The 16,757-nt window shown below is 45.5% G+C and overlaps 1 protein-coding gene and 1 non-coding gene across 2 annotated transcripts; one reads left to right on the top strand and one right to left on the bottom strand.

The window, feature by feature from the left end:
- Nucleotides 1–944: 944 nt before the first annotated feature.
- cavin2a (caveolae associated protein 2a) lies at nucleotides 945–15,822 on the top strand. The gene is made up of 2 exons (XM_061088196.1): nucleotides 945–1,522; nucleotides 14,188–15,822. The coding sequence occupies exons 1-2, from the start codon at nucleotides 986–988 to the stop codon at nucleotides 15,031–15,033; spliced, it is 1,383 nt and encodes a 460-aa protein (XP_060944179.1). The 5' UTR covers nucleotides 945–985; the 3' UTR covers nucleotides 15,034–15,822.
- trnat-cgu (transfer RNA threonine (anticodon CGU)) lies at nucleotides 12,757–12,828 on the bottom strand. The gene has a single exon. It is a non-coding gene; the product is annotated as a tRNA-Thr (tRNA).
- Nucleotides 15,823–16,757: the final 935 nt, after the last annotated feature.

Here is a 16,757-nt window from a genome sequence, read left to right on the forward strand (position 1 = left end):
AGAGGGGAGAGGAAAGGGGGGCACACACACACACACACAACACAACACAACACAACACAACACACACAGCTGCATGCTGATATGATGCACACACTAACTATTAACTAGGGCATAAGAAAGAAAGGTCCATGAAATCATTCAACGTTCACAGGACATCAGGGGGAAAGTTCAGTCAAGTTCCTGAAACACACAAAACACACAAAACACACACAGGACGGAGTTGTGTCTCACACCCACAATTATGCAATAGTGTTATTTAAAAAAGAAAAATACACATGGTAGAAAACAAAAGGCTTCACACATATTTTATAAAAGCAGCCAAGCATGCAAAGAGTGGAATGAAAACACACAGCAAGCAGGCATACAAGGAGACACACACACACACACACACACACAAACAGAGACACACACCAGCTCTACCTCTTTTCTGTCAATAGGGTTTGGCATGCACGGTCTCCATAGCAACCACACCCCGCCCCTCGGCTTGCAGGGGAGGTGTTTTGAAAGTTCACGTTGTGTGTCTGTGTGTGTGCGTGCGTGTGTGTGTCTGTGTGTGTGTGTCTATTCGTTTTTATTGCCTTCTGAGGACCTTATCCAGCTTAAATACTAACCTTGTCAGGACCAGAGCTTTGGTCCCAATGAGGCTAAAGTTATTTTCTGAAGTCCTGGTTCAGGTTAGAAGTTAGGTACGTGTGTGTGTGTGTGTGTGTGTGTGTGTGTGTGTGTGTGTGTGTGTGTGTGTGTGTGTGTGTGTGTGTGTGGGTGTGTGTCTGTGTGTGTGTGTGTCTGCGTGTGTGTCAGAAAGGGGCGTGGCTGTGAATCCACTCCCAGCAGTAAAACCAGCGGGACGTCCTCCTCCTCATTTGGAGCCGCAGCACCGCGCCGCAGTTCGATTCCCTCCCGGTGCAGCATCCTCTCTCCCCCCGGTGTCATCCTCTCTCTCTCCCCCCGGTGTCATCCTCTCTCTCTCCCCCCCGTGTGAGCCATGGAAGACGAGCCGTCCCACGCCGAGCCCAGCAGCAGCCTGTCCGGCAGCACCACCACCATCCCCCCGGAGCTCCTCATCCCGAGCTTCAGCCCGTCCTCCGCGCCGGCCTCCCCCCTCCCAGCGGGGGGCACCCTGTCCCGGCTGGGCTTCAGGCCCCCCACCAGCCCGACCTCCGTGGCCCCGGGCAGCCCGGTGGCCGGCGGGCAGGTGAGTGCCATCACCGTGGTGGCCCTGCTGGACAAGCTGGTGAACATGCTGGAGGCCGTGCAGGAGAACCAGCAGCGCATGGAGCTGCGGCAGGCCGAGCTGGAGGGAGCCGTGCGGGGTGTCCAGGGTGACGTCACCCGCCTGACCAAGACCCACGTCAGCACCTCCACCTGCGTGAGCAAGCTGCTGGAGCGATCCCGCAAGGTCAGCGGCCACCTGAAGGACGTGAAGGAGCGCATGGACAAGCAGGCGGTGCAGGTGAAGAAGCTGGAGGCCAACCACAGCCACCTGCTGAAGAGGAACCACTTCAAGGTGCTCATCTTCCAGGTGAGGGTTTGAGTCCCGGCTGCTGACACACTGATGAAGTTAGGGTTCAGGATCTTTAGAGGGTTCACTAGACCTTAATGTTCTCATGAAGTTAGAGTTCAGGATCTTTAGAGGGTTCACTAGACCTAAATGTTCTCATGAAGTTAGGGTTCAGGATCTTTAAAGGGTTCACTAGACCTTAATGTTCTCATGAAGTTAGAGTTTAGGATCTTTAAAGGGTTCACTAGACCTTAATGTTCTCATGAAGTTAGGGTTCAGGATCTTTAAAGGGTTCACTAGACGTTAATGCTCTCATGAAGTTAGAGTTTAGGATCTTTAGAGGGTTCACTAGACCTAAATGCTCTCATGAAGTTAGAGTTCAGGATCATTAGAGGGTTCACTCCACCTTCTGGTTCTCATGAAGTTAGGGTTCAGGATCTTTAAAGGGTTCACTAGACCTTAATGTTCTCATGAAGTTAGAGTTTAGGATCTTTAGAGGGTTCACTAGACCTTAATGCTCTCATGAAGTTAGAGTTCAGGATCATTAGAGGGTTCACTCCACCTTCAGGTTCTCATGAAGTCGAGTTTATTGTTCTGAGATCTTCTGGGTCCCCTGGGGAGGTTATAACCTCGATCCCAACAGTTACGCCATTATAAGTAAAAACATTATGGGATAGACCAATGTAGGAAGTACTTGAAAGTACACACCCAAACCTGATGAGCAGTATAGCTGCTGGCAGAAGAAGCAGCGAGATAATTCTCCCACAAAGTTTGTGATAAAAGTTTATAATTGCCTGCGAGGTTCATAAAAACTTTGTGGGAGCATCAACCCTTTTGCTGAAATAGCCTGATGCAAGGTCTAGTGTTTTCAGAGCTGGATCCATAGACACTAGTCAGGATGTGTGTGTGTGTGTGTGTCTCTGTGTGTGTGTGTGTGTCTCTCTGTGTGTGTGTGTATGTGTGATATATATTTGCCTTCTTATTTGACTGCAGTACAGTGAGTGTTTTGATGCCTGCTTCTTCGTGCCATGTGATTTGTCACATGCTGTAGGTGAGCAACACACTATTATCACTTTTTGTCAACTCTTTAAAAAACACGTTGAACAAGACGAGTATTTTTTTTGCGTTAAGCTCATTTTGCTGTGGGAGAGTTACTTGCTGTTTTGTGACTGTGTAAATACACTTCAAACACACCTAGAGACACTAAGGGAGATTGTTCCCGCTCAGGCCTTGTGGGTGTGTGGGTGTGTGTTTGTGTGTGTGTGTGTGTGTGTGTGTGTCAAAGAGAGAGAATAAGAAGAAGGGTGTGTCTGGGAATGGAGCTGCACAGGATAATGGAGCCGGTGCTCAGACACTGACTGAGTGGATCTGTTTACAGCCCACAGTCATAGTTCACACACACACACACACACTGATGCTTCTGGAGGATTCTACCACTTTAACTGCCACATCACACCTTGGAGGGTAGAACTCTACACTAAGGGAGAAACTTCCTGCTTTCCCTCAGGAAATTAGAAGTTTAAAACGAGTGGAATAAAACCATCGCTCACTTATCTCCCAACAGGAAATGGATGAAACCTTCTCCTGGTTCTACATGGAACCTGAAAGACAGTTTTTGATTCGTGACCTGCAGATAGGAGCTGGCGTTATTAATCAAGTTGGCGACAGCAGTTACACAATGTGTTTGATTTACACATTTCCACTCAACCGTAAAAGGCCTGATCTCATTGGTGTTTTGTACTGTGATGTGTGTGTGTGTGTGTTGGTGCGTCTAAGCGTGTGCATACAAGTGTGTGTGCCCAGGCAGTGAAAAATAAAGAGGGGGTGGTGGCGGGCGGGCCGGGGGGGGGGCATTGTTGACACAGCCCGGGCCACTGAGAGCTCTTAACCGCCGTTGTTATCTGGTTTCCCAGGTACTGAGGCTCTGTTGTTCAAATGCAACAGGTGCCAAGACCTTCCCCTTCACGACAAGGCGGCTCTGTGCGCCAGCGGGCGAGCCACCGCCGATCGATGGGTTTGAATCCCGGCTTTTAAAAGGAGCAGGAAGGGAGTGACCCGCTGCTTTAGAGAGAGAGAGAGAGAGAGTGGACGGTGACCTTTGTTATTATACCCGAGAGCGAGGTTAAAGTTGTTGTGTCCGTCCTGGAGGTGTTGTGTTACTCCCCGGCTCCAGGTAGAAGTGCTGATGTGACTCCTGCTGGAGTTGTTCTTTTCCTCCCTCTAATTTTCAAACCGATGGGTGTAGGTGGAGGTGGAGGATTAGCAGATGGGTGTAGCAGGGCCCGGCTGCCTCCAGGGCGTGTGTGCACATTGTGTGTAGTGCGTGCAGCCTGCCCATTGGATGTGTTATGCTGATGTGTTGGGTCAGGTGTATGCAGTTACAGAGCTGGTATGAGGCTTGGCTTGCCTGAGGGGAGCAGAGAATAAAAGAACTAAGTGCAGCTCTCGTTCTATCTCCTTTCTCTATCTCTCTTTTCTGAGTCCGGCAATTTTTACCACGTCTCTCTTTTTTTATGCCTCAGGTATTTTGTCTGCTTCTTGATTTTTCTCCATCTGCTCCTGAGCTCGAAATGCTCTCGTCTGACACGTTCAGTTTTTTCGTCTTTTACTCAAACTCCCAACTTGTTGCATGTGACCACTTCTTTCCGCCTGTGTTCAGTCCAGCCACCTGTCACGGTTCCCTGACAACACGCAGAAGCACATGCTGCACGCCTCACCGTATCTTTGATAACGCACGTTTTGCAATGCGCCCACGAGCCAAGTTCCCCTGTAGCTTCTGGCCGAGGGGCCCTCCTCCTCCTCTGCTCCTCACTTGACCGAGCCGGAGCAAAATACTCATTGCCCTGTACGTGCCAGCTGAGGTGGAAACACAGGGGGCTTCTGGGTAAACGCTCTCTGTTGGGCTCTGCAAGCTGCGGCCGGTCAGAAATCACAGCGCTGTCTGACGCTCCGCTGAGTTCCTGTGTATAACGCGGACTAATGAGGACTTCATTACTGCTGCTCGGGCCTTGTTTGTTTGTTTTTGTGCACCAGTGCTTTTCGTGTCTCCACACAAGCTCCTCCCCTTATCCAGATCCTTTCTCCTTCACACACAAACACACACATTAAGGTGCACAATCCACGAATCTGCGTCATCTGAGGATTCCAGTGTTTACAGTGCAGACTCTGGTAATTACTGTTTGTAATGGCAACACATTTTGCATTGAATTACACACGCATTTATTTTTTAATTATTTGTCGGACCAATTAATTACAAAGTCTCTTTACCTGAGTGGTTAATTACCAACAGTCACCCTGGAGATCTTAATCCTAGTGGATCTTATTGGCATCACCGTTTAGATTAAATGCAGTGGGTTTCAAAATAAAACTCCTGTGACAGAAATGGTTTATTATATAGATCTTAATCTGCCCATCTGTGTTTATTTCACTGTGAAATATAATCACAGCAAACAAGTCCAACGTGGTTGACTTGTTTGCTGTCAACCATATTTCTTATAAGTCCTTCTCCGATGCAGAGCTCCACTGGATACTTAGTGGTGAGGACGGGAGTCAAGTGACTCCTCGGTGGGATGGGAAGAGGATGTGTTTGTGGTTTGTCTGTGTTTTTTTGTGGACTCCTAATCGCAGGGAGATGAAGAGTGACAGAGACAGTCAGAGCTCTCGCATACAATAAAAGAAACTCTCATATCGCCTTGCAAGCAGAAAGAGAAATATACTCCAGAGCCAAAGTCAACACAGGGACTGCAGTGCTGGTTGATCTGCTGCTGCAGAGCCTGTGATGGAATGAGAACTTTCTCCTTTTGGTTCTCGTTCGTCAGTTGTACATTTACAAAAGGATACTCATTTAACCCTTAGTAAATATATTTTACAATCACAATGTATTAATTGACAAAGTTTCCATCCATCATCACTGGGTGCTCACAAAGGTTTTGAGTTATCGGCTTAACCCGACTCTTTGTCGCCTGGTGCGCTCTGCTACCAGTCGTCATGGAGCTCTTGTGTACAGACACTTGACCAAAGGTTGTGACATCATCTCGCCTTTCAGCATCAGGATGTTTTTCCACACTCTGCTCAGGGTCTGTAGATGGAGGACAAACTGGGAGTTCCAGCCACGCCCCCAAACTCCTACGTAGTAAAGTGACACAGAGCTCTGTAATCTCAAGGTAAATCAAACTAGAGTCAGTAAACATTTTCTAAAGGAGTTTATGGTTTCAATAACTATTCTCAAGTCTTATTCAATGCAAAATGATGATCGTTTTGAAAATGATGATTCTTGCTAGACCCGAATAGAAGATTTCTATTCGATCCCAGCTAGTATACCGTCCAATGGGAGCAGGTCACAGGTGCAGGTGGGCATGCAGAGTCAGGCTCCACCCATGCTCCTCCAAATATGGTCACTTCTGGTTTTCAAAAACTACCTACACTCAAGGCTTTAAAACGTTGCTTTCCACTTGTCTGAATCCCATCTTGTGCGTACAAATACACAAGTGACACAAATGAAGCTTTACTTCCAGAAACCCCCTTGAAGCCATTCAGTTGAGCTTGAATATCGAATGCCTTCCTCACCCCAAACGCGATGTGTTCGAATGTAATTGGCTATTTGAGCGTTATGCGAGCGCACATATTGCGTGTGTGTCCATGGCAGAAGCTTCTATCATGAAGTCGTATCCATCTCCACAGGTTGGAGCAGGCCAGCGGCTGCAGGCTACAGCTGAGATTTGTTGAGTGTCTCTCTCTGGAGCAGATGATATACTGCACCAGCTAGTAGCCCCGAGCGCTGCTGTCTCAGTGTGTTCAGTCATGTCGGGTCTTGATGTGACCAGGCTTCAACCTGTATTGACTCTTGAAGTAGCAGGGCGCTTAACTCATAGTATCCTGGTGGTAACAGTAACTTATTCCACTGTTGCAACTGAGGACAAAGAGAAATCGAGACAAAAAGAAATTCCCCAGAAATACTATCATCAACACAAATGCAATTGTGATCCAGGAGAATTAAGTGACTCAGTGTATGTTTATTTGTTTATGCTGATTTTACAACTGGTGGTGTCGGGTCCTGCGTCATGGCAACGTGATTCATTTGTTTCCTCCTCCATGTTAGTAGATGGGACATGGATCAAATTAAAAAGTCCAAAGATGGTTTCTACCACTTTGGTTATTTCCTATCACATTGAAGTATGTTCAAGTGGCTCTGATTAGTTTTGTTTTAATTAGTTATTTGATGCTGTGAAATAACAGCGTCAGACTCCATGATTGACAGCTGAGACTGACTCACGATTGGTTGATTGCTTCAGGACTCCACCTCTACACAGACTCTGGCTCTGAATTACCACACCAGTGAAAGATGGCAGCATCCATAACCAGGATATTATTTTGGCTTCATTTTTGTCCAGTTGAAGGAAGTGGAGACATGTCATCCATCTTTATTTACTCTCTCTGCTTGTCATGTGCAAATGGCTGACATCTCTTTGACAGTTAACAACAGTACGAACATCAAAGTTGAACTGGGATGAAGTGAATGTTTAACAGACCTTGCTCCTCATGGCACAGACGTCATAGCACAGGTGCAGTAAACACGATTAATATAATGATTGTGTTCGTGTATTTTCTGGGCTCTGCTGCTGTTCCTGCTGACTGTGTCGACCGGGTTATCGTGACATGAAGCTGAGCTTTCCTGCTACATAACTAAATGTCTGCTGTGGGAAAGGTCTTTTTGTTTTTTAACACATCCTGCTTTATTAATATGTTGACCACACATACAAGCATGGAATTGATATAGAAATAAAACTATTTAGCTCTACCTGTGACCTCCAGTACACAAGTTATTACTTCACAGTTAGATTTTGACTTTTTTCCATAAGAATGCAGTTGGGTGTGTTGATATTCCTTTGAAGGTAACAAGGGAAAAGGATCAGAGGAGAAAAGTGAATGTATCTGAGGGGGAAAAAAGACAAAGAGAAAGATGTCGGTCCGTTTTGCCTAATGATGGGTTAAGTTCCCAGACTGTGTTGAGTGTGAGACATGAGGGGGGGTGGGGAGGTTTCACCTTAAGTGCTTGCCTGTTCCGTCTGATGTCACATTCAGGTTTGACGAGTCCACTGAACTGTTTCAATCTCTGAGGCAAAGACAAGTTTGTAGCTGCAGACTCCAGGTGTAACCTACTTGTTTTAAGAGCTTTAATAAGACAGACGGGTGATGAATATGTTAGAAGGTGCACGATAGGCTAGACAAGTTGCTTTTTAATCACACAAAATCAAAATCGTAAAACATGTACAGAATGATAATAAATAAATATAAGTGTGCATGCAAAGACAAATGAAGGCATAGCTATTGAATCAGCTCAATCTCCGAGCATATCCCATGATGCAGTGCACTTCTTTGTCTACGCTAATGCCAAGACTACATATTTTGCATGTTCTTATTGCGCCGCAGGTTTTAATAAGATTAAAGCAGCAACCTCATATAACCTCACGTGTTCATTAAGTAAGATGCACCGCTTTAAAAATACTTTAGCGACAAAGTGATCTTTGTGCAGGGAGTGTTGCTGCTGGTTTCCTGCCAATGCAACTCTCAGTCCTGTTGCGTTATTAAACAAATGCAACCACCTCCCCTCTCTTGGCTCCTCCTCCTGTGACCTCCCACTTGTTCTCTGACGTCAGATTCCAGGCGTCGACGTCTGCATGTTGGCTCCTTCGTGACTTTTCAAACCACGTGAAGTCCTATCACCGAGGCCAAGGCCGCTCCGTCCATGGACAGGAAAGAGGAAAACAAAAAGAGTTTTGTTCCTCTCTGTTAGTTAGTTTTTTTTATTTCTCTGCGCTTAAATGAAACATGAAAACACAACACGTCTCGAGATAACACAACAACTTCCCTGCTTCCCTGCACACTGACCTCAGTGCGGAGGAAACATTGTGACAATTGGTGGTGGCCTTATCCTAGAGGCGTGCTGCATGGCCACACAGGCCTTATCGAACAATAGCTCTGATATGTGAAGTCCTGGATTGTGCTGCAAAAATGTCCAATGGAGGATCTTGGGAGATTGTACAAAGAAGCTAAAAAAAGAGAAACATGGAACGAGTGTGAACGTGCAGGAATGTTGTAGAGAAGACTTAACATCATGCACCAGGAAGGAAAGTGCAGGTTCAGCAAATTCGATCTGTGGAGGTAGTGCAGTTAAGATCTCAACGGTCCAGTCAACCTCTGAGGAGATAATCATCAATATCATGTCATGTATGGAATTAAATCATAGAGCTCATATTGCAGAAGTTAAAAACCTGTTCTCATGCACAGGGCACAGACTTCTCTCCTGTAAATTATGGGTTGAGTCAAGCAAGTTTATCGTTGTTGTTGTTGTTGTTTTCCACGTCAAACACTTTGTCCAACAGCCATTTATCTCATCCGGGATAATGGCCGCCTTTCTAGTTTCCCGCCAGTTACGAGCCACGTTTGCATGACTCTGCACCTGAATGGGTTATTGTGTCGTGTGATTACACAAGCTCGGGAGGCCAGTTAATACAGGCAGATATGGGAGGGGCTTGTGAGGACGGGGGAAGAATGCCCCAACTTGTTATGCAAAGCTTCACGTGATTAGGCAAATAATCTAATTAATATCTGTCACGGTTTGAGCTACAATTTTAATGGTGGTATGAGGTAAGAGCCTGGCAGGAGCTTCATATGTTTAGAATATTTCTATGTAGTGTATATACATCAGTGGAAGGTTGTGTATCAACACTGTGCAGAGGGTGCACTGAGAGTTTATCATGTTTCGTGTGTTAAGCCAGTCCTATGTCAAATAGGAGAATACCATTTCCTTTCCTTTCTTTCCTCTTTCCTTCCTCCGTCCACAGATGGCTCTTCGTGCACAGGGGAGGGCTCGGTGTTACATAACGTGCTGAAGGGGGGGGCGGGGGGGGAACTGGACGGCACACTAATGGGACGGATGCTCTGTAATCAAAACACATGCAGATGAAGGCAAATTTGCACACGCACAAGTTTCAGGTGGACACTGCCGTGATTGTTCCCTGAGTGGGTGAGTGAGAGAGAGAGAGAGAGAGAGAGAGAGAGAGAGAGAGAGAGAGAGAGAGAGAGGCTGCAGGGATCCTGGTGATTCATCGGGAATGAGATACATTGGGTCACGGATAAAGATAAAAGGCCAATTGAGAACATGAAGGTAGAGTGGGAAGGTAAAAGGAGAAAGTTCAGAGGCAGAGCTTTCTCTTTAGCTCTTTGTTGGAGATGTGCACAAGAACAAAGTCTGATAACAATCATTTAAAAATCATTGCAGGTTTTTAAGGTTCATTTCTTTCCCTGTTTCATTTCAACTTGAGCTTCTCGTCTTCTGTTGCAAAATAATTGCAGGAATAGCAATGACGTGCACACATGCATCTATCTCTCTGTGTGTGGTAATTGTGTGTGTGTGTGTGTGTGTGTGTGGGTGGTGATTGTGTGCCCTCTCATTGGCAAAGTCCCCCGGAGGCACCTGACTCACTGTGCCAACACACCTGTACCTGCCGCGCCTTTTAGGATTAGGAAAATCTCCAGGAACCAGGAAAAACACACCTGCTCCAACTGTTCAAACACGTCTAAATACATACAAGTACAGGAAAGTTCCCCAAAAAATATCCTGAGCAACTGACATTTGCTTCCTTACATTAAGCCGTTAAATTTTAGGGAAATGTCTGGACTTCAGTGCAGATTTAGATAGAGTCCTAATTCTAACATGAGCACGCTAACATGCTCACAATGACAATCTTAACAGGCTCTTTTACGAGGTGTAATGTTTACTCCTCTCAGTTTAGTGTGTTGTTGTTAATTAGCACTTAAACACAAGGTACAGCTCAGGCTGACGGGAAAGTCATTCGTTTTGCAGGTATTTGGTCATGAGCACAAAATTTACCTGATGATAGTGATATGGGGATGTGGATGTTAACGGGACTGTGAACGCAGAAAGTAAATTCAAATTCATTCGTTGTGGCCCAAAGTGTGCGATAGATCAACCACAATTGCGTTTGTCCATTAAATTAATCTCAACCATGTCACCCGATCCTGAGTAAAATATGTTAATGACTGGAAATGTAAAGCAGAAGCCCGTTCACACACACAGAGACAATATAAACAAAGGAGAATGAAGAGTTGTGGAAGTTGAAGGGTGTCATTACCCTCATGGTATAAACAGAAACAAACTCACACAGTAACATGAGTCTATCTGAGCTCTTTCAATGAGCTGAGAACAGTGTCCTGCCCCGCCCTGGTCTCTCTCTCTCTCTCTGCTTGAACACAGCAGGACGTTCTAGAGAAGTGACTAAAGTTAACCCAGGCTTAATAAAAACTTGCAATTAGATGGCAATTCTACCAGGCAAGTGTTGAATGTCATCCTGAACTCGTTTACCCAAGCGTCCCAACAGAATATCCTTGAAGTGCGCTGCCTATGTTAAATACAGAAAACTCGCTGTCAATTTAAATTAACTTTGTTTTCTTGGTTCACTCCAAATTGATATTAGTTATTCTTTATATTGCTTTGTTAAACAATAGACAATGTCTTACATGGCTGCACACAACTGCACAGTGACGCTCAAACACAAACACTTGCACATACTGTATCACATTCTTAGTGGCTAATGAGCGCTTGCTTAGAGGGTACACTAATTAACAGGGTTCCCAAGAGAGATGTGCCAGAATGTAAGGTCCACGCACACACACACACACACACACACACACACACACACACACACACACACACACACACACACACACACACACACACACACACACACACACGACAGACCTGGGTCAAACGGTATTTAGGAAGATTTAGTTTTCTGTAGCTCACTTGCAAAGACTTGTGGGAGTTAAGCTGAGGGCTAACTCACTTCATGCTGCCTCACTAATGGGGCAACCAAACACAGAAGCAGCATGTTCACGAGTACAACCAAACACAAGGTGCAGAAAACAGAGTTGCACAAAGTCAAATCAGTAAAATAAAAGACATAAATATGTTTTCAGGCAGAACTTGAGGTGAAAACATTGCAGACTCTTGCTCTTGAAGCTTGATTTAAGTGTTTTTTTGCAGCAGGTCGAGTACAGTTTGTACCAGGAGGGCTCTGCTCACATTCAAAGGTGTTGGAGTCTTTTCTGCTGCCTCCCACATACTCCAGGAGCCACGCTGATTATATCAAACATGTTTGAGCCAAATCAGAAAGTCTCGTGACGTGCCCGGACTGGAGCAGAGGTGGGGAGACTGGCTCTCTGGAATAAAAACTCAACATTGCCAAACAGTCCGGGGAACATTTCAACGATTTATCATCAGGGAATACTGTTATTTTTGTAATCATGACTGGTCAAATTTAGGTGGTTGCGTAGTTAAACCTCAAGCTATCTCACACTTCATGTTGATTGGCTCTGTCTTAAATGTGCACACAGAGAAGGGAGATAAGTTTGATCTCTGGAGATTTCAGTGATTTCTAGCGTGTTTTATAGAAGATCTATCAGTCATGCAGAGCCTGACTTTCTGATTTTGAGTTTGCACAAACACGTTCCGTCCTTCTTGGGCGTGGTACGGTGTCAGACCAACCGCAAAATAGGGCATTGAGACGGAGCTCATTCAGACACGGCAGGAGGGAGACGCGGAGAGCAGAACTGAAGAGGACGGATTACTGTTAAACAAAATGAGAGTGGGAGGTAACCAGACCTGTTCCCCAAGGTGCTAGCTTTGTCCTTTTGGATTACCAGTTACAAAACCCATAGTGCTTCATGGCTCCCAGCCTTTTGAGGATTAGTGTCGTACCTACAGAGGAAAAAACGAATCCTGATACACTAAAAAAGCAGCTTGTGGATATTCATCGAACCTCCCCCTTTTAAATATTACTCTTTATATTCTGTTCCATTGCCCTGCTCTGATGTTGGGCCTTTTAAGAACATGCTGACAGATTTACTAGCACGGACTGAGATACCACACATGCTTGGCTCACACCTGAACCGTGACTCATGCCTGCATGGCTGAGATCAAGTCAAGATGCATCAGGGATCTGCAAGGTGGTAGACACAGGATTTAAGATAGAAGATATTCATCTAGTATGGAGAATCCTCTTGGATTTTTGGACAGATCAATCCAGGTTTGTCTTTTTGTTGTTTCTCCGTGGAGTCGAATCAGAGACGAACCAGGGACCTTTTCTGCCCGTAGTCCAGGTTTTTGCCACTAGTCCACCTCCTCTCCCATAAAGATAGAATTGACATCTGATGTCGTCAAACTGCTTGATTTGAGGCCCGGATGGGAATTGAACCCATGATCTTTGGTTTACGAGACCAACGCCTTACCACTTGGCCACCGAGCCCTTCAAGAAACGTTTTCCACTTCTGACTAATTCTTAATTTACAGTTGTACAAAAGGTGCTCTTTTTCCAGGGGATCAGGGAAAGAAATGGGACTTAATATTCTGTAGTTCAATACTATAACTATATAGACTGAACTTTAAAAGCACTGCAGGACTACTCGTATTTACATTTTGATTTTGCGCAGTTCAACAATAACAGACACGGTGACATAGCTTTCTTGCTATTGTCTCAGGCGTTCTATCATTTCATCTAACGCTCTTATAAATACAACGCGGTGTCACAACTGGCTTCACATAGCACAAGTTGACTTTGCCTGACAGATTGCATGCACGGTGCTGCTTTACTTTTCCGCAGCATTGGTGACGGACAAGCATGTGGTTGGTCCAGTCCTTAAGTATGTGCTAATGACACCCCGAGAAAAAACGCATTGCACAGTCCCTCGACAACTAATGGCATCCTGCGACTTAGAGCACCTCCATAATGGAAAGAATGTAAAACCTGAGGCATGTTCGAAAACAACCTCTTCGAACCGGAAGATTATCTAACGAACGGGACGTTGACTGACTCTGATGCAGATAGAAACATGAGATGAAAAGCATTCGAGAGCTTAAACCTTTGGCTTTTATTGTAAATCATTCCATTTGATTTAAAAAACTGAATATTGATGGCAATGAAAAGCATATTCGTCTATATTTTAAGATTCAAGCTCTTGATTGCTAATGGCGTTGAGTCGGACCAATCCTCACCCACCCATCTCATTAACATATATTTCATTCCAACATGTATGAGGATGGGTGGGGCTCACACTGGTGATTGATACTGGCAGGTTGTGAGGTAAAGCAGAGCAGAGAGAGAGAGATGCAACTGAAAACAAAGAGCAGCGTGTGACTCCTCCAGAGAAACAGGTGGAATTCCTCACACATTTCAGGAGAAAGCCGAGGAGTTATGCAGAAACTGGTTTCCTCCGTCATCAGCCGGCAGATTAACCCAACATGTCAGAATGTATTTAAGGCAGACATCCATTTGCAAGGGCCAAAGGGCCAGAAGTGTAAAGTAGCGTGTTCATGGGGAATGTGTTTGGATGTACACTTCAAGCAATATTGTAAAGAATTCCTCGGGAGGCTCTGGTACTTGGACAGATGCCTTAGGTCGAACCCTGACCATAGCTAACTCAAACAAAGATCATGTGCTGGAATTCATCTGTATTCTCATTCAGGAGGTCAACAAGTTCTTCTCCAATTTACAGCACCTTGTACATTTGTGGTATTTTCTATTAAACTAAAATCATGTGGACGCTTTTAAAACTGATTTCCAATGACCATCCTTTTAACCATATTTTTCTGTCCTTCTGTTTCTTAGGAGGACAATGAGATCCCCTCCACTGTGTTTGTCAAGGACTCCCTCCGGACCCCACTGCCAAGCCAGTATGACGCGGAATCCACCATGATGACTCCATCTATCGCAGGCTCGGTTGAATGCAGCCGTGCCCAAGACGAGGGTCTCCAGACCATTAGCCTGTCCTCTGACGACGATGATGTTCTCAAAGCACTGCAGGAGGAGTCCGAATTGCTGGCGGCCGACGCTGAAATGGGTCTGAGCACTTCCCGCCCACTTGAGAGAAGAGCCGACAAATTCAAGCGCAACAGCCTGAAGAAGGTCGATAGCCTGAAGAAGGCCTTCACGCGCGAGAGCATTGAGAAGAAGATGAACAAGATTGTGCCCCCAGAGCAGCGTGAGAAACTCAGGAAGAGTCTCACCCCCAGCCACCCCAAGAGCCCAACTGCCAAGTCCTCCTCATTTAAGGTGTCTCCCATGACCTTCAATGTAAAGAAGGTCAGGGATGTGCCGACCCCCACGCAAGACATAGGTTCACCTGGGGAAGAAGACCATGTGGAGATTCCTCATCTAGGAAACATGGATGGTGACATTGCCTTGCCGGAGGTCCATTCCATTGAAGACGTTGTGGAGATAAATCAGGAAGGTCCCTCCACCCCAGACAGCATGAAGGCAGAGCTGGCAATCAACGGCAAAGCAACGAGTATTGAGTGTGAGATCAATGGGGATCACGCTGCTGGCCTGGCGGTACCAGAGCAGGATGAAGATGTTGGCGTGGAAGAAGAAGAGGAGAAGCACAAAACCCCTGTAGTAACAGCAGCCGATGCCCAGATCCCCCAAGCATCAGCTGCTGTGGAGCAAGCTACTTAATACGATTTGATTTTGTTGAGCATCACTTCTAATTTCACTTTTTTCTTTTCTTTCTTCTTAAAGTTTCTACATTTGATCCCCATCAGGCTCGAATGATCCCTCCATTATAAACACTCAGCTCCCAAACAAACTCCAAACATAATCATAGCTTCCTGAGTTACTTCCTCCTCGGGCCTTCTTACTACTTTATCACCAGCATACTCGATACTGACACCTCGGTCAACATCAAACCTCACAGTGCCCATCACCAATCTCCTCTTTCAACCAACACGGTGCCGCTACCTTCACCAGAACCGCTTCTTCAAATGTCTGCCAAAAAAGGTACAAAGATTTGACCCACTGACTTTGGAACTGCAGCAACAGGGAAAGGCTTTCCAGAACCTTCTAACGAAAAAAGGAATTGACTTTAAGAATCCATTTATTTTTAAAAAGCCAGCGAAATCAGTTGCATGATGTCAGCCTCAACTCATTTCCAACCAAATGGAAATAGCTCGTTTATTTCCTGGTGATTTGTGAATTGGTGCATCATCGCCCACAACCGGTATGGAGTGTGAACTTCTTAACATTCGGATCTCAGACCTGTTGAAATGTGAGCCGGCTGTGGCAGCACGGCCCCGGTGGTAAACAGGTACAGGACTGCTTCTTAAACTCTTACGCTCGGTTGCCCAAGAAAAGCAACATGCGCCACAACTCACCCTCGTCAACTGGTGCCCACCCGTCCGGCAGCAGCACATCGCCAGGGTGGTGAGCCAACCACCTCCCTCCTGCTGTGTCTGGACCCCCCCCCCCCCCTCCCTGCCTCAATGACAAACAGTCTTTTGTTCTTTGCGGTTCTTGTGAAATATAGTAGATCTCCGGCAGCAGCACAGCCTACTGAGGCGGTGCGTTGCCAGGTTGTGCACGATTTGGAATGGGCAGTTTGTAGGTTTTCAGTGAGCATGTTGGGGGGGTGGGGTGGGGGGGGGGGGGTTTGTAGTGGACTGGAGACTGTTTACAGAATTTCTTTGGACCTGTACTGAAAAGCTTCACTAGCAGGTGAAGGTGTTGAATCTCGGCATCTGTCCTCCTTCTCTATAAGTGTTAGTCCGACCTGATCGCTGAGGACCTAACTTCAGTGCCTTACGACCTGCATGAGGAACATAAAAATATCATAATAATTGGTGTTTGCCAATTGACTACCAACAATTAACCTTTTTAATAGACGAGGAGTAGAAATAGCATAGAATTGTTTGAAATAGTAAAAAGAGAAATATATATTTGAGTCCCATTGATGAAGGACAACACTGCAGCATGGAAGCTGCTCTAGATTGAGAGACAAATATGTGACTGGCACAAATAACCCATAGGTTTTAATACTGACATGTGTGAAATGTCAACTCTGCAGCCCTTGGTCTTTTCTACAGGGCATCAATGTATGATTATGTACAGGAAATATTTTCTACACGAGGCACACTACTCTTTAGGTATTTACTGCTTATATAACCTAAAATATGACCTTTAACTGCCTTGAGTATGTGTTCTTAAACAGTAAATGTATCTGTAAAGTTGTTTTGAGTTATTATGCAATACTAGGGTGTATGAGTCATATTTTACTTTCAGGCATCCATTAAATGCATTGGGAAAAGTTAGCTCAGTCTTATATGTTTAACACTATCTTATAAACATTTGCATTCACTCCGACACTCCTTAAGAGCCTCTACCTTGCACAAGCTGGTATGAGGAGC

This window comes from Limanda limanda, chromosome 16 (assembly GCF_963576545.1).
Source record: "Limanda limanda chromosome 16, fLimLim1.1, whole genome shotgun sequence".
NCBI lineage: Eukaryota > Metazoa > Chordata > Actinopteri > Pleuronectiformes > Pleuronectidae > Limanda > Limanda limanda.

Coding starts and splice junctions, on each gene's coding strand:
- cavin2a (XM_061088196.1), top strand. CDS start 986: ATGGAAGACGAGCCGTCCCACGCCGAGCCCAGCAGCAGCCTGTCCGGC. Junction 1,523..14,187: donor TCAAGGTGCTCATCTTCCAG/GTGAGGGTTTGA, acceptor TCTGTTTCTTAG/GAGGACAATGAGATCCCCTC.